Below are 23,951 nucleotides of genomic sequence, written 5' to 3'. Positions count from 1 at the left end.
TATTATTCTTAGCATTTCCAGTTTAGTACCAGATTCAAGATCTCTTAGACCTAGGCTACAGGGCACTTATCAACCCTTCTGGGAAATTGACCACTGGAGGACCTTGGCCAGTTCCACCAGTAGCACGACAGGTTGGGGAATGAAAAGTCGGATTTCTTAAGCATCACGAAAACGATATGAATGCTCTAGAGTGAAACAATAGCAAAATTTTGAAAGGAATGATTGACCTGGAAGATATCTGATAATATCTGCCAAAACCGATCAGAAAATCCAAATTGACAGGAATTGCATTTTTCAGATCAGACAAACACCAGTTCCAGCGGCGTCAACCACGAAGTGAACTACTCTGTGAAGACCAAACTGGAGTAAATTATGTAACTTGCTTAACTGCCCATCTGGACACTAAAATTGATTCAACGACTGTCAAAATCTTTATTCAGAGGTCGTAAATACCATGAAAGAATGTAGTCACCAATTTGTATGAGCATCTACAACAAAAAAACACCAAGTCTAGGTGCCAAACCCTCACCAGTGTGGTACTTGGGGCCTTGGGTTCAAAACCCATCTTCATGCTCACACAATACTAGCCATTACCTAGCCAAGTAAATGACAAAAAGTGGTAAAATGATTAGAAAATAAATATCCACATGATATCCATCACTAAGACTCCATTCATCAGAATGCTGACCTGCAATTGCTCTCACCAGAAAACCATCCATATCTACAAACAAAAAGAATTAGCAGCCTCAACAAGTCACTATGGTCCTCAAGGCATTGCACTGTCACAAGCCATGGCAGTTAGAACAATATTTTGAAGTCTAACAGATTCATTTAATAGGATCAATTCATTTTGCAAACATGTCTCCACAGGAGATGATCAATCACAAAAGCAAGGTCTAAACCAAGCCACTCCAAGCACTACTGAACCAGTAATTAATAACACATTATATCCATACAAAAATCTCAGTTCATGGTAGAGCAGAAAACTAAAGCAAAAAACTTTAGTCTTACAAGGTCTTTCATCAAGGCCCTACTGATGGAATACAACCATGATCACAGCACCGCTGAGTCATCTCATGCTAGAAGATATTTGCAATCTGAAAAAACAAAGAAACAGTGATCAGGCGAAAAAATCAGTAAAATGTTCATTCTTAATCAATTTTTTCTTGCTGTAATGTATGCCAAAGGTGGCAATCATAGTCACAAAGTTCATAGGAATGCAAAAATGTACAAAAAAAGAAAGAAAAGAAAAGGTGGGGAAAAGTGCATTATGAGTGGAAACATGTGATAAAGAGGCAAATTAATACCCATTCATTAAAACAGGCTTCTGCATAAATTAATAACACCTTTTCATCCACATTGGTGAAGAGACAAATACACTCGTTTCTTTTTCTTTTTGTTTTATTTTTATAAAGTAACCGGTACTCATTGATAGGGAATAATAAAAAAACAACAATTCAGATAAAGTTACGTAACAAGAGGAAAAAAGATCTTAAAGCAGTAAATAAGAAAAATGGCTCAATTTGAAAGAACCAGGTGTAGTTGGGCTGAGAAGAATATGAGCCAAGGCCAAAGAGAAACAACGACTGCCAGAGTTTGGAATTAGATATTGCAGTGGAAAACAGAGTTGTTGCTATTCAGGAAAAAAACCACTCATTTAGCAGTGTTTTATGGTGATAAGACACAGACTAAGAACCACCATATGTTTCATCCACACTATTAGTACTTAAAATCTAACCACCATGTATATTAAGCAAACATGCCTCTTGTCTAAAGAAAACAATCACAGGTCAATTTTTTCATTCCAACATAATTCATCAAAATGGAACTTAATGTCTACTTGATATGAAATGTCCTATCGAAAACATTATCTTGATAATATGTTCTAAGAAAAGAAAAGGCTCCTCTAATTTTTGCATTGTGTCCAGAGAGATAGAGAAGAAGACATTTAACAATTGGGAAAAAAGCTATTCACGAACTAAATACATCTCTAAAACCAAATTTCGTTCGATATTCTGAAAATTATTTCATTATTACCTACTACAGAAAATTTGAACTTCAATCTAGCATTCTCTGTTAAGTAGTGAGATTCCGTTTATTTACCAGTGCACAAAGCAATTCGAGTTTGAACTAATATTTCTTAATCAAGACCAAAGTGCACATCAAGTAAATCAATAAACAATTAAACTCAATCAAGAACAGTTTCAAGTTTCTTTTTTATTATTATTATGTCTGGAGATTTTGTAAAAAAGAAACAAAATATATACCACCAATCATTAAGACATCCACATGTTCAAAAATCTAAGATAAACAAGCTCGAACAGCACCTAAACTATTCACTTTAGGTTGCAACTTGAAAAAAACAAGCCAATATCAGATTACAATTCAAAAAAGATAGAATAAAATTTCACTAAAAACCAAGAGTAACAATAACATTATACTCGATTGAATACAGATAAAAAAAAAATTTCCATTCCAAGAACCTGAGAAAGAATAACATGCACAAGCACTCAAGCAGTTCACACTTCAGAATACCAAGAAGCTTTTCACTATTTCCATAAAAATCTCGGCTCAATTTTCATATTTTCATATGGCATTACCGCATTAAATAAATAAATAAGTATATAAATAAAATAAAATGCAGAACAACCATCTTAGCAAACCAACCAAATCCAAACTTAGTTTGTTGTCATCAGAACTAAATTGCAACACAGTGTCAAAACTCAACTCCCTCTCCCCATTGATCACATCACTGTTGGAAAACCATATCTCAAGGATCAACATCAAACAATATCATTCAATATGCGTATTTAATACTTAAATTTCATAGATAATTAGAAACATATAAAAGGAATCACTACATTATCCAATCCAGTCAAATTGAAGTAATAGATAATAAATATATAAACAAGCAATTCTTCCTGCAAAATCCTCGAAAACGAAACAAAAGAGCAGAAAATCAATAAAACCTAAACTAACATAAAATGAATTAAAATCCCGAACCTTGTGAAAACAGTATCAGCGATTCCGCTCCAGGGGCAAGGGCCGATTAAACCCTCCTCTACGATTCATATACTGCCTAGGCTGCCGTTTCGTAACGGCTTTAACTCCACTAACATCCGCACCAGGCACCGGCTTCCCTTTTGTCGAATCAAACCCCGTTGGAATCCCTAATTTCTTCATCATCTCCATCTCATCCTCATCCATCAAACCCCCACCCTCTCCCATTCCATTATCATTATTATCACTTTCGTTCTTCTCTAATTGCTCTCTCGCTATCCCGTCTACAAAATCGAAAACCGCCGCTCTTTGCTTTTCCCTCTCTCTATCGTCATCGCTCTCGGGTCGATGTCGCTTTCGCGGCGGTGACAAGGATGGAGTCCTCTGGTGGCGGTGGCGGCGGTGAGATCTATGAGACCGGTCTGGAGAGCGAGAACGAGAGCGCCTGTTTCGGGAACGCAAGCGGTCTGGTGAGCGCGTGCGAGAGCGGGTGATTCGGGTCCGGTCCCGGTCGCGGTCTTCTTTATCGCGGCGTCTTTCTCGGTCTCGGTCTCGGTCGCGGTCTCTTTCACGGTCGCGATCGGTGAGTCTGTCTCTGTCTCCCATGGGTAGTTAGGGTAACTGGGGAATTGCAGAGATTATGATTTATTTCCCAAGAGTGTGAGGTTTTTAATAAACTTGGTTGAAGATTGTACTCGGTTTCCCGGTGGGAGTGACGGTTTCAGGGGGTTGTTTGGCATGTTGTTAAATTGGAGTTTTGAAAAATTTTATTATTTTAAAAATTATATATATATATATATATATATATATATATATATATATATATATATATATATATTTAAATTATTTTAATATATATATATTCACAACCATGATCACTGGTTTACTGTATTTGCAAATCTTTCTGTATGTGTGTCTTTGTTAAACTTCTAAGTAAATAATATTAATGATTTTCAATTAAAAATTATAATTAGTCATTATAAAAAGAAACAAAACTAAATATGTAGCCGTTTTATTTCATAAAAATAAAAAGTTATATAGATCCATCAATTTCTTTTTCACATTTCTAAAATATAAGAATTAAACTATATTGAAAGCAGCGGGTTTTACAAGGAGTTTTAAAAAAAATCTTCGATTTTGTTTTTCTTCAAAAGCTGTAACAATGTCATATTTGTGAATAATAGCATTATATTTCGATTTGAGAAGTAAACCTAAAACTTAGTTGATTAAACCAGGTTAAAAACCTTGTTATAATTTATTAATTATTTTTTATTTTTTTTATTAAAATAATATTATTTTAATTTTTTTTAAAATAGAATTAATCATCATTGGACCAGATTTATATTATAATATTTTTGATGCATTAATATCAAAAATAAATTTTAAAAAATAAAAATAATTATACAAATATTTTAATAAAATATGTGACATGTAATAGTTAGGAGTGTTTAGCCTCGCGTTTTAATTAGAGTTTTTAAAAAATTAAATTTTTTTTGCTTTGAATTATTTTTTTTATGTTTTTATATTATTTTAATGTACTAATATTAAAAATAAATTTTAAAAAATAAAAAAAATATTTTTATATATTTGTAAACAAAAAGTAATTCTAAAAACAACTGCACCAATAGTGTTATCTCGAACATCCCTTTGAACTTTTGGTTTATATTGGACTACGGCTAGTGAGGTTCTAACTCTGGCCTATTATGATGAGTTCACGATTCACAAAGGCTTTGGGTTTTCACATATATCGGGCTTGAAGATTATAATTTCTATGGGCTTCGAACAGTTATATGTTTGTTGGGTTTCTAATTATCTAAGGCCTTAGGTTTCCTACAAGTATAATTGGGCTTTAAGGCCCACTATGCTATACTATTTCGGCCTTTGTTTAAATGGAAACTCTCCGCCTTCAACGAAGTCTATTTTAACTCTTGAGTTGATTGTGCACTATTTATCTAGTTAATTGGTCATAATTCTCTCTAGAAACCTGGAAATTATAATTCATTTTTTATTTATTTTGGTAGAATATATACCCAATTACCTTTTCACTTATATAAAAAGATTTTAGTAGCTTCTTCTGCATCAATTTTAATTAATCTCATAATTATTTTTAAAATTTACGGTTTAATAGTCAACACATCCTTTTATTTTAGAGAGTGTTTGTTTATAACTATATCATGCGATATATTTTTTAAATAAACACACTCTTAATCTAATATAATTTAAGTTTGATGGTAGAAAACTCCAATTCTTAGAATTTTCTTAATTATCTTAAAATATATCTAAAAATTCAATAAAAATAATAGAAAAACTTATTTTAGAGTTGATTAAATACGTGTATCTTGTCCTAGTTTAAACCTTCTCTTTGACCAAATTACTAATATAAGGCCAAATTTCTCAAATTATTTATGCAAGTTTAATTTGTGATTTTATAAAACAAAAAAAATTTAAACGACTATTTAAAAAGGTAATATAAATTATTTTAAAAAGTATTTTTTACTTGGAAATATATTAAAATAATTTTTTTTAATTTTTAAAATTTATTTTTAATATCAACACATAAAAATTTAAAATTATAAAAAAAATTAATTTAAATCTAATTTTTTTTATTTTAAAAAATACAATTAAACTATAATAACAAACAGCCTTAAAATGTATTTTTTTTTTCCGGGTCTGGGTTTTCACAAACCTTGCTTTCGAGTATATAAATTAGTAGCTGCATGCGTGCACGATAACCGTAAAAGCAGTTAAATGTATATACCACTGCCGCATAGAAATACGATTGAAAGTACTCGCACGTGTCAGTTTCTTCGATGTAAAAGACAAGCTTTTGTGAAAAGCACCAAGAGCAAACATTAATAACGACAACATCCACAGTCGAAGTCTTTTTTATGACCTCCCTAGTCCCTTGTCTTGTGTGTACTTTAAGAGATGCTATAGTTTTTTCCTCCCCTCCCCAAGGTACACCGTAGACGAGGCCAAGAATTTGCCTCGTTTAACGAGCTCCCTTTACACTCTTAAAGTCTAAACCAGTGTCATTGTTCTCAAGAAAAATAAAATAAAATAAAATAAAATTGTGATGATTTATCTAAGAATTAAGTCTGCATTTAAAAAAACACGATGGATCACTGAAAAAAGGAGAAAGAAATGGATGTTACGAGGATAATGCATCTCTTTCAAAGTTTTACTAGACCAGTGACATGTGCTACTCCTTGGACGCACTAATTTTTTATTTTTAAAAGCAAAAAACATCGAGGTTGTGGGATTTTTATTTTTTTTTGCTAATGGGTAAATTTTAAAAATTTTCAATCCATGTCTTTGCTTAGCATGCATTTATGAGTTGCCCCGATATTATATACTTGACTTGAAAGTTCAAAGTAAGTTAGATAACTCGTTGAAATATGGTTTGAATTTAAATATAAATTTAAATATGATATAATTTTATTAAAAATATTGAGATAATAATTTATTGGACTAATTCGAGTTTCGAACTTATTTTGTCAAACCCGCGACCTGGATTATAGACTCACCGTGTTTAATTTTTTTTTAGATTATATGTTTATTTAGTCATATGATAATAAAAACAATTCCTTTTAAACTCAAGTATGAACTTAATATCAGGATGTTTGTTCGAGATTTTAATAACTTTATAGAAAACAAATCCAAACAAACTACGAAGCTTAATTCCTGATTAGCTTAAGTTAACTAGTTAAACCCAAAACCAAGGTCATGACCACAATCAAGATCCAATAATTTTTTATTTAATTATATGATAACAAAAACAAATGCTCACAAAACCAAGAACCAACCAAATATCGGGTTTTTTTTAGATCATGATAAACCTACAAACATTAAACTGAAACAAATTACGTTATCCAATTAGAAATAAATAAAATATTAAAGGATTTAATTAGAAAAAAAATTAGCAAGAAAAATCAATAAAGAATCAACCAGAAAGGATTGGATTGAAAAAGAAAATCAATTCAAAAACAAAAAACAAAGAAGAAGAAAAAAGGCTTAGGTGAACGATTCCTAGTTGATATAACATTTTAGGCCTAAAAAAGACTCAGACACGCGGGCCTAGGGCAACCCACACATGCGAGCCTATTTTTTTAAGGGGTGTAAGACATGTCATACGACATTTCAATTAAAAAAAAATAGGTGATGCCGTCACCTGGTTTTCTAGATTTTGGCTATCATATGTGGCTGGAAAGGTGGGCAGTTGACTCCCGTAAGTAAAACACCTATTTTAACCTATTTTTTCAACCAAAAAACACTATAAAAGCCTAAAAAACTCCAATTTTTAGTATCAAAATAGCATTTAATTGGTCAAAAAACCCATAATCAACCTAAATCCAAAACACCTTTTGAGCTCATATTTACCATCCCAAGTGATGGGAAGACAAAAAAACACCCAGATATAACTTCTATTATCGAATAAAACTCATCAACATCAAAATCAATCATTTTCATGATTGGATTCGGTGTCAACTAATGATTTTCTCTTTCTATCATTGGAATCAACCAACTCTCTCTTTCCTCTCTCAAACCAGAGTTTGAAATATAAGGAAACTAAAATTTTAAACCACAATTGAATTTTTAAATTTGGTGGGACCATAAAGTTATAAATTGGAAATAATAAGGACTAATGTGAACATTTTACTTTATATCGTCACCCATTGTCCCCACTTTGATCCTCTATTTTTTTAATTTGGCCTTTTATTAACAAATCAAAAGCAATTAACTACCAAAAGGTATAAAAGGATCAATTGTAAAAGAAAAAAAAGTTGATGACCAAAATAAAAAAAATACTATAAATTCCTATAGAAACCATTTATGCCTTTCAATGGTTTTTTTTTTGGTAATTTGATATTGTTTCTTATTGGAGAAAGAACAGCGTGCCCGAGGGTAGATTTTCAATATTCTATTATATTATATTATATTTCAGTTTAGATATTCTTGTGTGGATAAGATTTACACTATATGACCAATTATTTTAAAAAACCTGGACTTAAAAGTTTTTTTTTTATATAAGGTAGTGATAATATGATATCAATACTATAATATATTTTGTTTAAAAAATCAATATCATTGTAATAAAAAGATGATAATGGCAATAGAAAAATAAAAAGTGATGAAGATGGTAGAAAAAATAATAATGATGTAATAATAATAATAATATATTAAATTTTATTTATCACCACCACCAGTGGTGACAACAACAGTAGTGGTTAAGGTAATAATAATGAGAAAATTAGCTAATATACAATAAATAAAAATAACATATCAATCTTAAAAAAAACTATTTTTCATTCGTTGTTTTTATTAATACCTTTCCCGTGAGGATTGTATTATATTTAATCTTCTTTCTCATTCCTACGTCTTATGCCTTTCAACCAAACACTTATAAAATGAAAATAAAATTTCTATTTTCATTTTTACCATTCCATTTTAGCTACTAAAAAACACCTAATTGTATCACTAATAAAAAATCTATTTTGATGAATTAACTAGCAAAACCCATCGTTTTTATGATTTTGGGTCCAAACACCAAAACCAAGTTGACATCTTGCAATTGGTTTAAGAAAAAGATCAAGAAAGAGATATTAATCTTAAAGAAACTCATTCTTATACTTTGTCAATAATTCATTGAGTTAATTGAAGAAACCTAAAATGAAGTTCAATAAATTTTAAGCCTTTCCAAAACTAGTTATTGGGATTTAAAGGTTGAAGAAAAATGGCTTGATTGATAATCCACAAACTCCTTCAAATATAAAGGAGATGTTGCTTTAAAGATTGTGTTGTATCTCACAGAAATAGTAAATAAAGTTGATAAATGCAAGAGATGTAAATGATTTTTTTAAAAATAAATTTGTGTAATGAACAAATGTATTTTATTTGGTGTTTCATGAGAGTTTATATCTATGAAAAATATCAAAATGCATGGAGAAAGAGGCATAAATGGAAAATAACTATCTTGCCTAATTTAAAGGTAATTGTGGGGGATAATAACCCCTAATGGATGGTGATGTTTCATTTAAGGTAAAAGACCTCATCACATCCACCATCCATTAAGCTCAAACAAGATCAATGCAATAACTACAGTAATGTGTTGCCCACACTAGCCAATTTTTTTTAATAATAATTTATATTTATCAAAATATCAAATTGCTCTAATTATAACAAAGAAACCATAAAGAAAGTACGCAAATATCCCTTCAAGCCAACTTAATAAATCTTGATTTTAAGGGCACTTAAGTCATTTTACTTTGTTAAAAAAAGGTGAAATGACAAAATAGCCCCCCGACATTAGTTCATCATTTTTTTTATATAGGTAATTAAGTCATTTCACTATACTTTAAAAATATTAAAAGACCAGTATAACCCCGATCAATTTTGTAATGACAAATTGACTTGTGAAAAATATCATTTTTCCCCAATAACTAGTTCATTATTTTTTGTTGTGAAGGGCAAAATTGTCATTTCTCTTTTGCAATTTTTTTATTTATAGGTTATGTGTGTGTGTGTGTGTGTGTATATATTTTTTTTTCTCCCCACAATTTACATGTACATATCCTTCAACGTATTTTGTATACATGTAGCAGATTAATATGCTTTCAAGTCATTATTTATGAATATAGGAAGTGATAAATCTATTTTTAACGAGCTAAAGAAACCCTTATGACCCTCCTCTCTTGAGCACGCCCAAGAGAATGAGTATGCCTCAAGTAGAGGCTTGGCTGTGTGCCAAACCCAACCACACTGGGGCTTGGCACACTGGGTTTGACGCAATCTAAACCTAGATGCTTTTTAGTAGTGTGCCAAGCCCGACACTTGGACTTGACAATCAACAAAGTCTAGGATAACGTGGGTCTAGCAAACATGCCAGATCCAAGACACTTGGACTTGGCATTCTATCAAGTCCAAAGCAGTTGGACTTGATAGCTAGCCAAGTCTAGGGTAATGTAGGTCTGGCATGTTCACTTGAACTTGGCATTCCTTTAAGTCTAAAGCAATTGGATTTGACAGTTAGCCAAGTCCAAGGTAACGTGGGTCTGAAAAACATGTCGAACTCAAAGCACTTGAATTTGACAGTCAGCCATGTCCAAGGTAATATGGATCCGACAAAGATGTCAAACCCAAGGCACTTGAACTTAACAATCTATGAAGTCCGATGCATTAGGAGTCCAAGACAACATGGGTTTGACAAACATGTCAGAACCAAGGCACTTGGACTTGACAGTTAGCCAAATCCAAGGTAACGACTATCCAAAGTAATATGGATCCGACAAAGATGTCAAACCCAAGCCACTTGAACTTAACAATCCATGAAGTCCGATGCATTATGAGTCCAAGACAACATGGGTTTGACAAGCATGTCAGACCCAAGGCACTTGGACTTGACAATTAGCCAAATCCAAGGTAATGACTATCTTCCCTTGGCATGGCTATATGAATAACCATCCTCCTTTGGGTTTAACCTTGAGGAAGAACTTAGTTTTCATGGGCTTAATTACATTTGATGTCTTGAACTCTAATCTTTCAATACCTTTTTAGGTACATAAAAAGTCATTTAAGGATCCATTATATTCCCATCAAACATTAAAATCGATGTAAGAAATATTTATCCTTCATTAAATACTATTAGAGTAATTATGCTGCAGACCTTTCTTTTCATAAAAGAACAAGATCATGGGCTATAAATACACCATGAGACTTTCAGAATAAAGATTCATAATCTTCATTATTTATTGCACATATTTTTGGAGCATTTCTCTCTAGAGTATTCTTGTATTTTCTCTATTCAAAAAGTTTATTTAAACATTGAAGAGTCCTCACGTCTATAAAAATAAAATTTTTGCAGGCACTAGCCATGAGTAACTTTGGCCTACCAAGAATTAAATATAAGCTATTAACTACCCTAACTAGAAAGAATAGATGAGATTGCTATGACCAATTAATTAACCGATTGTCCAACCTGAATCTATTCCCGACTAGTTAGATTTGTGAGATATCATCAGGAAGAGAACTAACAATGCAAAGCCCCTTCCAGAGGAAAAAAATAAAACTAATAATTCTGGCTGTGCCTTTCACAAATTATTTAAAACCACACTTAAATTGATGGCCTCCACTCCTTGGTGGATGGAGGCAGCCAAATTAAACAATCATTGACCCGAGAAAAGTTGAGGAAAAAACCCATTTCTTGCCGATTTTCAAAATCAAATCAACAGTTTCACTACCCAACCAATTGTTTTGCTACCCATGCACTTGAAATTCACATAAAAGAGCAAAGAGACACACACATGGCAACTGCTAGTTGAATTATTAGCTAGCATTTAAAACGCTCCTACCTCTCCTAACACTCTTGTCTTGTATTGAATGTAAAGCAATTATAACATGCACACACACCCACCATCTCTCTCCTAGTCCCTTACCCCTCCAGTCTAAACCAATAAAAACACAAAACATCCCTTTGAGCTTTGACTCCTCTTCTGTGTCTTAATTCTATTATGTTTCCTTAAAATCATTTTTCATAGACGGCAGAGTCAGTTATTGTCTTTCTTCTCTCTCTCTCTCTCTCTCTCTCTGCATGAAACAGAGTGCTCTGCTTCACTTGATACTGTTACAATGAAGTACATAAGAACCAACAGCTTGAGAAGACTTTTCTCATTGAAAAGACGAAGTCTTGAGGATATAGTTTACACCGACGAAGAAGGAAAAAACAATGGAAACTCCAAGATTGTTCAGGAACCGCAGCATTCTCCAAGACCCTCTTGGAAATGCTTTTCTTTTGAAGAAATATCTGATGCCACAAATGGCTTTAGCCCAGGTTCGCTTCACCTTCATTGCAAGGTTCTAAATTATAATATACTTGTACACATGTTTTCCAATTAATTTGTTATCTTGGCGTGTTAGAGAATCTGGTGGGGAGAGGAGGCTATGCAGAGGTGTACAAAGGGGTGTTAGGTGATGGAGAGGAGATTGCAATAAAGAGGCTAACAAAAGCTTGTAGGGATGAGAGGAAAGAGAAGGAGTTCTTAACAGAGATTGGGACAATTGGTCATGTCTGTCATCCTAACGTCTTGTCCTTGTTGGGTTGTTGCACAGACAATGGGCTTTATCTCATCTTTCATTTCTCCTCCAGAGGCTCTGTTGCTTCCCTTCTTCATGGTACAGAAATATAAGCTTGTTTTGTTTGTACTGTCAGTAATTAATGATGTTGTTTCTTATTGTATCTGGATTTTGTTAGTTCTTGCAATGTTTTGATGTGTAATGCTTTGATGTTTCTTAATGTAGATGAGAATTTGCCAGTGATGGATTGGAAAATAAGGTACAAGATTGCCATTGGGACTGCTAGAGGCCTCCATTACTTGCATAAGGGGTGCCAAAGAAGGATAATTCACCGTGACATTAAATCTTCAAATATTCTCCTGACAGCAGATTTTGAGCCATTGGTAAGGTATCCAATCTCAGTCCAGTAAATTTTAGTTACTATATTGAGTTTGGCATTAGTGTTGTTCTTCTTTGAATGTTACAGATATCTGATTTTGGATTAGCAAAATGGCTCCCATCTCAATGGACTCACCATTCAATCGCTCCGATTGAAGGAACATTTGGGTAGGGTATCTAGCACCCAATTTTTTTCCATTGGAGGTATGATTATCGTCGCATTGTACTTAGACTGAAACTTAAAATGATGCATATTCTTTTGCAGGCACTTAGCGCCCGAGTACTATATGCATGGAATAGTGGATGAGAAAACAGATGTGTTTGCGTTTGGAGTCTTTTTGCTGGAGATCATTTCTGGCAGGAAACCTGTTGATGGTTCTCACCAAAGCATACATGTATGGGTAAGAAATTGCCATTAATGTACTATATCAAATAATTGCCGTCTTCATTAAGCAATCCCTTAATTAATTATGTGTCTTAGACTTCAGTGAATGTATTACTAATAAATTAAGTTTAATGGACTTGTGGGTTTCTGCTGATTAATTAACAGGCTAAACCAATATTGAACCAAGGAGAGATTGAAAAGCTGGTGGATCCAAGGCTTGGAGGGACGTATGATGCTATACAGCAGAAAAGACTTGGCTTTGCTGCATCCCTTTGCATACGGGCATCTTCAACATGGCGCCCTACAATGAGTGAGGTAGCTATTTGCTTTGCTGTCTGTATATTTGGTTGCGTATAACGAGACATTTATGCAATGATTCTTATTAGACTAATTGGAGGATGATTTGGTGTTAATTATTCTCAAACAAAATGATGCTAACGTAATGCAACTTCTTTTTCCATCAGAAAATCTTCATAAACTGCCAAAATACACTGAACTTGTTGATGTAGATCATTGCATCATGTTTAATTGTATGTCGGGTTCATGATTCCAATAAATTACCTTTAGTTGACTGGCCGAGGGACCGATTTTCAGTGTCCAAAGATGTAAGTTTCTGCTATTGAAATCACCATAAAAAAGGTTAGATATGGGAGCAGAGTGTAAGCGTTTTTGATTGTTTTCGTGTGGCGACTTTGCACGTCCTGTTCAGCAATTAAGAAGACTTCAACATATAAACTTAGATCTGATCCTTTAGGTAAAGGTAGCTAGCTTGCAGGGTATTTGAGTTTTTTCACGCAATTCCAACAGTCAGAGGATGTTCTATCTTACCTAACATAAATCTTTTGGCCAAAAACACTAAATTATGGATCTCCCATGTGATTAGAAGATGAGAATCTGATTATTAAAATCATTGAGAGAGCAGGTCCCGTTTCTTAGTCATTATTGTAATAAAAATATCCTGAATATACGTTGTACCAAGTCTATAGGCTTATTCCAAGGTATTGATTTGATTACGTTTTTGGACTTGGACAAGTGTGTTTGTTCCACCCTTCTGAATCAATTGCAGTGGCAGGGTATTAGTTGCTGAACAAAAAATTCTTATACATCAAGTTGCAAGGTCCTTTCAAGATTAATTAAGTTCTAGTACAGACATTTACCAAGATAAACTAATGATATAAACTTCTTATTATTGTGTTTGTGAGCTAATCTTAAACAAGAAATCATATGAAATAGATATTGAATTGGTAACTTTTTAGTGGTTGAAAACAGTTTCTTGTTTTTCATAGAAGAATGGGATGCAGAATATGCTTTTCAAATAGCATAATTTCTTCTACCAAATGAAATGATGTTGCTTCAGAACTTTTAGAGCTAATATTTTATGAAGTCAAAAGCCTGATAATACCAAATGATGAGCTCTTGTGAGGTTTATAGATCTTGCTCTGTATACTGGCAGGTATTGGAAGTAATGCTAGAAGAGGAGATGGATAAGGAAAGGTGGAAGATACCCAAGGAAGAAGAGCAAGAAGAGTTCTGGGGCTTTGAAGATCTAGAACATGAGTGTGACAGTTCCTTCTCAATTTCTCCACAAGATTCAATCTCTACAAGAAGCACTATGACCATTATCGATTAGCTGCTCAAGTCCACCCTAACCACCACTTTCATTGACATGTAAATACAGTATGTACGTATCTCCACTATCAATGATCAGTATGAACCAAGCTGTTTACAGGCACCAACACCTCTTCGTAATCAATATCTACCTCTAACTTGTTGGCGGCCATGATTATCAATGATTAGAACCGATTTGGCTTTCCACAACTCATCACACAGTGTTCCAGGAATTTACGCAAAAATCCCAACTTTCTTCTGCATATGCTTTTTGAAAATGTCAATAGAAGGAAAAAAGATGGTTTCCTTTACCAATCAATCACTAACCAATAATTTGGCTTTGTATTCTTGCTAACCCTGCATAGTTCGATTCAAGATTTAAATAAACTAATAATAATTGAAGCTTTGTTTGATTGTACGTCCAATCTGTGTTGCGTTCATGTTGAAAGAATTATTAAAATTAATTTTTTTCATATATATATATATATATCAAAACCATTGAAAATCACATGAAAAGTCAACAAAAAACCAGATGTATTTTTAAATGGAAAATTATTTCTGTCCAGCAGTAATGCTAGAAATTGAAAAATAAGGGTTTGAGTTCTCAGAAAGTGCTTAATCCCCCAACTCTATTTAATTGAAGCACTAAAATAGCTAAATTTGGACTGCTAAACACAAGGAGCATCGCTAGCTCCTGTTCATATGCTCAGGATTTGCAGGCATGTATTAGTTAATATTTGCAATGTGGAGCTAAAAACAAATTTGCCGATTCATCACTGTCATGCAAGTAGCCAGGCGTGATGCGCCAACAGTGAAGCAGTACAAGGTGGATCCCATGGCAGACATGAACTTCAAATAATGAATCCCTTTTTATCAATTCTGGACATAATTGGGTCCTCCTCAGCATAATTTTCATTCATTGTTTATAGTTTTTTCACACATATACTACTTTCCCTGGATAAACATTTCAAATCTTGCAACACTTTCTTTCCTTGTCAAGCTATCCACATGAAAATGCTTGCATTATATTATTATTATGAAATTGTTATATTGTTTTCAAAGTTCGTATTGTTGTAATTGTTCTTGACACACGTAAAGACAGAGGGCGACAGACGCAAGTGGAGAATTCTCACAACTGGCTGGGTTCTTTAGCTTGACAATATCATCTCAACTAACTAGAAAACTAACTAGTACTACACCTAATATATAAAGATACAAAGGGGAAGGATGCACCATGCGCATGCAGAACAGTACTGAATGCATTTCAGATTACAGTATTAACTACATATTTTACCCGCGTCCTGCCGCTGATTAAATATTTTTATTTTTTAATAAAATAATTTATATACCGACTTTTTCAAAATGTTTTTGTATTTAAAAAATTTCTAAGTGAAAATTAAAAAATTTATGCGCATATATATATATATATAATTAAATAAGTCGAAAATTATGTGTGTTAATAAGTACAAAAAACTATATGATGACTAAAAATAAAAACTAAAAAAATCAAGAAACATGTGCAAATCAAGATATTTAATTTCACAAGACGTAATATTTATGCGGTTGTGTTTGCTAAATTTATTAATTAAAATAATTTTTTTATGCAATCAAACGATAATAAAAATAGACACATATATTAAATTGATTGAATAAAATAAAAGAAAAAATATATATATATATATATATATATATATATATATATATATATATATATATATATATATATATAAGGCTGCACATATTAGAAATATTAGTTGAAAATAAGTTTTTTTTTCAAAAATAAAGTTTATCCATACAAAAGATTATAAAAAAATATAGATTAATTAGAAAACCTTCTCAAAAATTAAATGCATAATTAAAAAATAATTATCATTTTAAATAAGATTTCTAAATAACATAAAGATAGAAGGGATATTAATCTAAATATAAATAAAAATAGAATTAAGATTAATTTAAAAAAATAGAAACAAAAAAAAGAATTTTTTTTTAAAAATAAAAAAAGAAAACAGTACCGTCTATACTAAAACTTGTTGAGTAAATCCGGACCCTAAGCTCAACCGGATTTAATATTATTTTTCCTTAAATTTATATCAAATATAACAAAAAATAAACAATATCGCTCCAAGGTAAAACACGAGAGGATCAACAATGCAGCTGCATCATGTTCACCTCACATATTTTCCTTTTAAATTTATAGCCATATAAACAGTAAACATTGCGTCAACAATAAAACGTGAATGGTGAACAATAGGGCTACATCCACAGGCTATAGATTATAAAAAATTAAGTAATCACATAAGGAAACTTATTTAATTTCATAGACTACGATTCTGTACCAAGTTCATTACACCATACGATCAATCCTCTCTCAAACATGTATTAGAATGCTTGAAAAGGGGCAAAGAAATGGTGGTTGACGAAACAGGTAGGCTTGCTCCTGATAATATATATATATATATATATATATATATATATATATATATATATATATATATATATATATATATATATATATATAATGGCGTCGGCAAATTAAATACTTAATGCTCGAAACAGGGCTTCAATGAGACACATGAAATATGTTAGTTAAACAGCTGCGTTTTCCATGCCCAGTTCGTGTTCTTACTTGTGCGCTGTTTATGTGATAGAAGCATCTCAGCCCTTAATTATTTTAATGTTGCTTCAAGAGTTGATTAGTGGTTGTTAAACTTGAAAGACCTCGAGGGGCTGGTAGGGCAACGACAATCACCACTGAGAGAGAGAGAGAGAGAGAGAGAGGCGTGGCGATTTCAAGAGGAATAATATAGGGTGGTGGGTGTGGGGGGAGTGATGAACACAGTGGAGTACAGTAAGTTTGAAAAATCTTCCATGTTCTTGGAGACTGCTGGATTTGTTAGAATTAATTATGAAAGATCCAAATGATTAATTCGAAGGGATTCAATCTACAAAGAATAGAAAGGTCACCCGGACTCTAGTCTAGGAAGGCACTTCTTTACCTAATTCTCACGTATGCAGAATGTATTAATGCAGATTTTGCAGAAATCAACCCAAAATCTAGGATAGCGTTTGATTCCTAATAGAAATTCTATTTTAAAATATATATTTTTAAATATTTAAAATAATATATTTTATTTTTTAAAATTTATTTTTAACATCAATATAATAAAACGATCCAAAAACATAAAAAACAATTAATTTAAAAACAAATAAAAATTTTCAAAAACAGGTTCGACCAAACACAAAGCCCTGTAATATTATATTATAGTTACCATGTATGATGTGTAGGTCCTTCTATATAACCTCATAAAAGAAGAAAGAAAAAAGTCTACAAAGATCCCAAAACCTGTTCAGAGCTTTAATATTGATGTTGAAAAATCCAAAAAAACATTCCGTTGCCGGGAATCGAACCCGGGTCTCCTGGGTGAAAGCCAGATATCCTAACCGCTGGACGACAACGGAAGACTTGTTTAAGTGGTCCATTTTATTTACTTAAAAATGACAAACGTATATTTTATTTTCCGTTCACGTCCTCTTCCACGCTTGATTTAAATTGGGATTTTGAGGAATTTTTTTATTTTATCCCCCCTCCCTTGTCAGCATTGCTTTTGTTCTTAGATTACTTTTGCATATCGAAACTAATATTTGTTCTTGATCGGATCTTAAGTGCGTGAATCATGCATATTTGTGTCTATATATATATATATAATTATTTTATATGATTATTCCCAATTATAATATGAAAACAAATTCATTAAACATCTTCAAATAATTTTAAACTCATACATTGGATGACATAATATAGCAAATATAATGACCAAATCAATGGATTTCTTTATCATTACACTTCCTTTGAAAATAACCTTTTTATTTATTTATTGATGTAGGTAGATAGTTAGCTTATACACAAAAACATACAAGAACATTCCCCTTAACATCAAAAAAATAAATTTTATAAAAAGATAAAGAGAAAAAAACTACAAATCAAAAAAATAAAAATCGAAATTGAGAATCATAAATAAGATGACAACTCTGAAATCTTGAATGATCATCATGAATTTCAAAGGTAGAAGAAAGAAAAAAAAATAGAAGAAAAAAATCATTGTCTTCAATAAAAAGAAGACATTATGATGATTCCAACAACACAAGATAAGAGAAATTTCATCCACCAGGAGATGTCGAAAGTACCGCTAGAAACTTGCAGGTGCTAATAATTTTTTTTAATTATATTATATATTTATTAAAATCCCAAATTGTCATTCGTTTAACTTGATAATAACTAAAAAACCAACATGAAAAATATAAAAGAGCCCCTGAACATCACATTTGACAACCAATTTTATTTTTTTAATTTTATTTTTTATTTATTAAAATACTAAATTGCACTTCATCCAACGCAATAATAACTAAAAACTAACATGAAAATATGAAAAAATCTTTGGATATGATATCAGTTAATTTTTTCATTTCATCATGTTTTAGAAATATAAAAAAGATTAAGTTATGTCAAATCAATTTAATAATAATCAATAAAAAGACTAAGAAATAATAAGATTAATTTTCTTAGAACAAAAAGTAATCAAACATTTCTTGCCTCTCGGGAGACTTGCGGCAGAGCAGGCTGTTGTCTGGGTTTTTGACAATTGATTATTGACTGGTAGCAAAACACAAAATCCATTGCAATTTGGCATTAATTAGTGTATTGCTTTAGAGTACAAAAGAAGCTAAATGCATTCATCGTCTTCTTCTTCTTATTTTTTATTCAATAATTTATAATTTTCCAAATTTCTTAAGGAGCCATCCATGGATGCAATAGTTAATGATCGATCAAAGCTGGAAAATGAAATTGAAAGCTTTATTTTAGAGAATTTGTGAGCGACCTGCAACGAAAGTCACATGAGTTTAGTGGAGAATTCATTGCAAGATTAGATCTAAAAAAATGATGGGTTCTAGCTAGGTAACATATTTGTTTAGCCCGGCCAAGTTCAACCCATCCTAACAAAGTTGAATGACTCCGCACATATGGTCTTGGCCCAGTGGTGAAAGGGACTTGTCTCTTTCCACTGCTCATGAGTTTGAGTTCTTATGTGCACGCCTGTCATCCTCGCGGTACCTTATATGCCTACTAGGTTTGCAGAGTGTTCAGTAAGTCGTGGGATTAGTTGTGGTGCGCGCAAGCTGACCCGGACATCCACATAAATAAATAAAAAAGGTTGAATGACTCCATTGATGAATCTATGATCCAGATAACCTACTTAAAACCTACATAAAACACGATCAATGAATTCTTTATATATATATTTGTTTTATTTTTAAAAAACTTTTGTCCAAATCAATGTTTTGAAGAAGAATAATGAAGAATCAACAGACCAAATTCAACTTGTAACCTTGACTTGAACATGTCTTATTATAACTATGGTCACTAGCGTGGTTGCTTAGGTTTTTACACTAAAAATGTTGTTCAAAGCATTTTTATTTTTTTAAATATATAACTTGAGTCGTAGACTTGATTAGGTTAAATAAAATGATTTTATTTTAATTAGATAAAAAAATAAAAAATAATAGTAGATGAATCAATTTTTTTTAAAAAAAAGTGAGTAAAATAAACTAGAATATATATATATATATATATATATATATATATATATATATTTAAATAAAACAAACAATGTATCTCAATTCGCAATCTATTAAATACAGAAAAATAAAATAGAGTAAAAAAAGGATATAAAAGTCGGTCCTAGTTATCCGAGATAGCATAACAAACTTATAATCTCGGTAATTAGGGTCAAGCCAACCTGAAATATTCTGTCAAACATGTTGTCAAGATCATAAGATTGAAATAACCCGATAAAAAAATAATGAGAATTATAAAACCCTTTTAAAAATAAAAACATGTGTTAATTTTTTTAAACTCGTAACCCAGGTTATCAAACCTGAAACACCATATTTGAAAAACTATGAAGTTTAAATCTCAATCAATTAAATATTGAAGAATAAAATTAAAAAAAATTCTAATTTTAATTATACAAAAGAATTAAAAAAAAATAACAATTAAAAGAATGAGGGTCAAAATTAAAATAAAAAATAAATTTTATATTTAATTGAAAGGTGAAATTGAAAAGAAGAATCAATTTAATAAAAAGAAAAGAAAACAATCAAAGAAATGAGCATCAAAATTTACATAAAAACTAAAATAATTTTTTAATTGAAGAGTAAATTGAAAAGAACAATAACTTTTACAGAAGAGTCAAGAAAAAAATTAAAATTAAAATAATGAGAATCATATTGAAAAACATAATACTATCAATTTGGATTGAAGGATGAAATTAAAAATCAATAAACTTTAACAAAAGGGCCAAAGAAAAAAATTAGAAATAAAAAAAATAAAGATTAAATTAAAAAATATAATATTTGGTTAAATAAGATTGAAAAATAAAATTGAAAATAAATAAAACTTCAACAAGACCAACAATCAAAATTAAAAATCAAAAATTAAAAGAATAAAAAAAAATGTTTTGAAAAATATTAAGACACTTATGTTTTGAAATATGAAACATGCTATTACTTTTGTGGGGAATTGCTCGGGATTAGCAGTTCTAGCAATTCACAGCTTTCTATAGCTAATTGATTCTTCAACTTGGTGTCTTTTCCTCTCTCTTATTCTGAGATAGATAAACAATGGCCTGGGATTTGGACTCTTCCCTACTGGATCATGGGTGAAGCATCACCATGTGAGCTACAAGGCAAGGACTATATCGAATGCGACGAATGGTTCATGATAAACATGCTTGTTATAGTTTTTTTTTTTTTAAAAAAAAATTTAGCTTAGTTAAATAAAATATTTTGCAAGACAGCACTTGCTAAAAGCCTAAAACATATTTGAAAAATAATACAATTTTAGCAAAAACATGATTAAGGATGGCGATTTTGACCAAAAAAAAATCAAATCATAAAAAACCCCTAACTCTAGCCCTAAACTAATCCCAAGTACAAACTCTAGATAATACCCTAATTCTAACCCTAAAATAATCCCAAATATAAACTCTAAACAATACCCTAACTCTAAGCCTTAACCTTAATTAAATCTAAAAAACAAACCTTAAACACTAACACTAATCACTGATCCTAAAAACAAACCCTAACTAAATATAATAAAATCTTTTGGTGTTTTTTGGTTTTTTTAATTTTTTCTTCCAATTCCAACATTTAATATGAAGTTTTTATTGAATTTTATCTTTCAGTATTGAGTTGAATTTAAACCTTGAAAAAACAAAAAAAATAAAAAAAAGCTAAAAAACCAAAAACAATTGTTATATTTAGTTAGAGTTTGTTTTTAAGGTTATTAATTAGTGTTTGTTTTTAGGGTTAGTGATTAGTGTTAGTGTATAGGATTTGTTTTTAGGGTTATTAATTAGTGTTTATTTTTAGAGTTAGTGATTAATGTTAGTGTATAAAGTTTGTTTTTTAGATTTAGGGTTAGGGTAATGTTCAGAGTTTATATTTGAGGTTAGAATTAGGGTTAGTATGTGGTTTGAATTTTTTTATATATATATATCGAAGTTGCTAATCTCAATCATCTCTTTTTTAAAATTGTACTATTTTTCAAATAGTTTTTTTTTTATATGTTCTATTTGCCAAACATTTTGATCAAATGTCATGGAAATGAAAAATACCCAATTTATTAGTGTTAGCTTCTCAACTTAAGGTTTACCGCTTGAGCACAAACCCAAAGCTTGATAATTTTATGAACATTGATCAATTCAATATAAATGGTTGAGATGTTCATGTTTATTTTCCTTAAAAAAGTATTATTATTTATATAAAAAAAAATAAACATTCACTTATTAACAAAATAAAAATAATAATTGTTCACAACCAAATAATAAAAGAAATGTTGAAATTGATTGTGAATAGTGAAACTCAATAAGAGAGATAATATATCCATCGACCAGGAGTCATGATTGATCAAGAAAATACAGGTAATTTATTTTAATTAAATAAATTATAGGTAATTAAGAAATTAATTGCAAAGAACATTTGGTTTTTCTAGATTTAATTCTTGATTTATAATGGCTAATTAAAAGTTGATAATGATGAGAATTAAGTCTTATTAATTCTTCAACCTTGTAACTTTGAAAAATCAGTATAAAAAAAGGGGGTGTATGAAGAGTTTCTAATTTGGATTTTTTATATTTTACATAATTTTCCTTACCTCATTTTAGTGAATTTCTTCTCTCTTTATTTTTGCATTGATTTTCTTCCTAAATCTAAAGTTTAGGTTCATCTTGTTGAGAAATATTTGAGTTACATAACTTTTAACAGAAAGACTTTGTTTAGAAGTGCATTTAAACCAATATGATATTGTAGAATCTTGAGAGACATATTGCAAATATCCTAATTCACAAGTGAGGAGCAATAAAATCTTAAATATAAAGGATTCATCATTTACAACAACAAAATATTCATTACTTTAAAGTATTTCAACTAGCAAGTATTTTTCTTCTTTTTAATTTAAGCATAGTTAATTTTATTATTAGTATGTATGCTAGATTTTTATTTTATATCAATTACAAATTTGAATATATGTTTATTATGCATACTAGTATTCTATTTATTTTTTTATGTTGAAAACATGTTTGCCATTAATTATGTTTTTGCATTCTTATAGATTTAAATTTGTATGAATTCTAGGCTTTTCTTGAAAACTTTCTTATATTTAGTATGTCTTGTTATAATAAACTAAACATCATTGCTCACTAGTCTAATATATATATTTACAAACTTTGATTTACAGGAAAAACAATTGATAATAGTAACAAGATCTCGTGTAATTCACCATAAAGTTCAACCCTATTAAGTGCAAGAGTTTTCAATAAAATGAATTGATAAAGTTAGGATTTATGTATTTACCAGGAAAAACAATTTGTATTGGTTAAAGCAAGTTATGAGGCAATGGTACAAAAAGTTTGATTCTTTCATGTTGGAGAATAATTATCGTAGGACCATTTCTGATTATTGTATGTTTATTAAAAGGTTTCTTGATAGTAACTTTATTATTCTCTTACTATATGTGGATGATATACCGATTGTTGGTCATAATACTAAGAAGATTCAAAGTTTGAAAAGAGAGTTAAACAAGTTTTTTGCAATGAAAAACTTAGGACTATAAAAACAAATTATGGGCATGAATATTACTCGTAAAAGGAAGAATGGAAAACTTTGGCTATCTTAAAAGAGATATGCTCAAAAAGGACTTGAGAGATTCAATATGAGGAAGTCCAAACTATTTGTTTTCCAATCATAAACCAGTTTAAACTAAGTTTTAAATAGTTTTCTTCAAGTTATGAAGAAATAAATGAGATGAAGAAGGTTCCTTTTACATCTATAGTTGGTAGTTTAATACATGTCATGGTTTACACAAGGTAAGATATAGCTTATGTTGTTGGTGTGGTCAATCAATTCCTCTTCAATCTCAGTAAAGCATTGACCATTAGTGAAATGGATACTCGAG

The 23,951-nt window shown here is 30.8% G+C and overlaps 2 protein-coding genes and 1 non-coding gene across 7 annotated transcripts; 1 reads left to right on the top strand and 2 right to left on the bottom strand.

Moving 5' to 3' along the window:
- Positions 1–408: 408 nt before the first annotated feature.
- On the bottom strand, positions 409–3,759 carry LOC133673836 (uncharacterized). 4 transcript variants are annotated; one of them, XR_009835070.1, is made up of 4 exons: positions 3,004–3,759; positions 1,012–1,097; positions 689–779; positions 409–594 (listed from the first exon to the last, which is right to left on the bottom strand). XR_009835070.1 is itself a non-coding variant. In XM_062094742.1 (2 exons), exon 1 carries the CDS (start codon positions 3,604–3,606, stop codon positions 3,019–3,021), a length of 588 nt encoding a protein of 195 aa, XP_061950726.1. In that variant the 5' UTR covers positions 3,607–3,759; the 3' UTR covers positions 810–1,097; positions 3,004–3,018. The 4 variants fall into 4 exon arrangements, 1 of the variants encoding a protein (XP_061950726.1); XR_009835072.1 differs by having other exon boundaries at positions 689–721; XR_009835071.1 differs by having other exon boundaries at positions 409–721.
- Positions 3,760–11,372: 7,613 nt separating this feature from the next.
- Positions 11,373–14,564, top strand: LOC133674082 (probable receptor-like serine/threonine-protein kinase At5g57670). Of its 2 annotated transcripts, none has more exons than XM_062095055.1 (7): positions 11,373–11,827; positions 11,914–12,168; positions 12,295–12,452; positions 12,536–12,615; positions 12,713–12,842; positions 12,998–13,147; positions 14,286–14,564. In XM_062095055.1, the coding sequence occupies exons 1-7, from the start codon at positions 11,626–11,628 to the stop codon at positions 14,460–14,462; spliced, it is 1,152 nt and encodes a 383-aa protein (XP_061951039.1). In that variant the 5' UTR covers positions 11,373–11,625; the 3' UTR covers positions 14,463–14,564. The 2 variants fall into 2 exon arrangements, with proteins under 2 accessions (XP_061951039.1, XP_061951038.1); XM_062095054.1 differs by having other exon boundaries at positions 11,377–11,827; positions 12,713–12,848.
- Positions 14,565–17,827: 3,263 nt separating this feature from the next.
- On the bottom strand, positions 17,828–17,899 carry TRNAE-UUC (transfer RNA glutamic acid (anticodon UUC)). The gene has a single exon. It is a non-coding gene; the product is annotated as a tRNA-Glu (tRNA).
- Positions 17,900–23,951: the final 6,052 nt, after the last annotated feature.

This window comes from Populus nigra, chromosome 15 (assembly GCF_951802175.1).
Source record: "Populus nigra chromosome 15, ddPopNigr1.1, whole genome shotgun sequence".
Taxonomy (NCBI): Eukaryota; Viridiplantae; Streptophyta; class Magnoliopsida; order Malpighiales; family Salicaceae; genus Populus; species Populus nigra.
The sequence above is the reverse complement of the archived record's forward strand: the minus strand, read 5'-3'. Positions and strand labels throughout refer to the sequence as shown.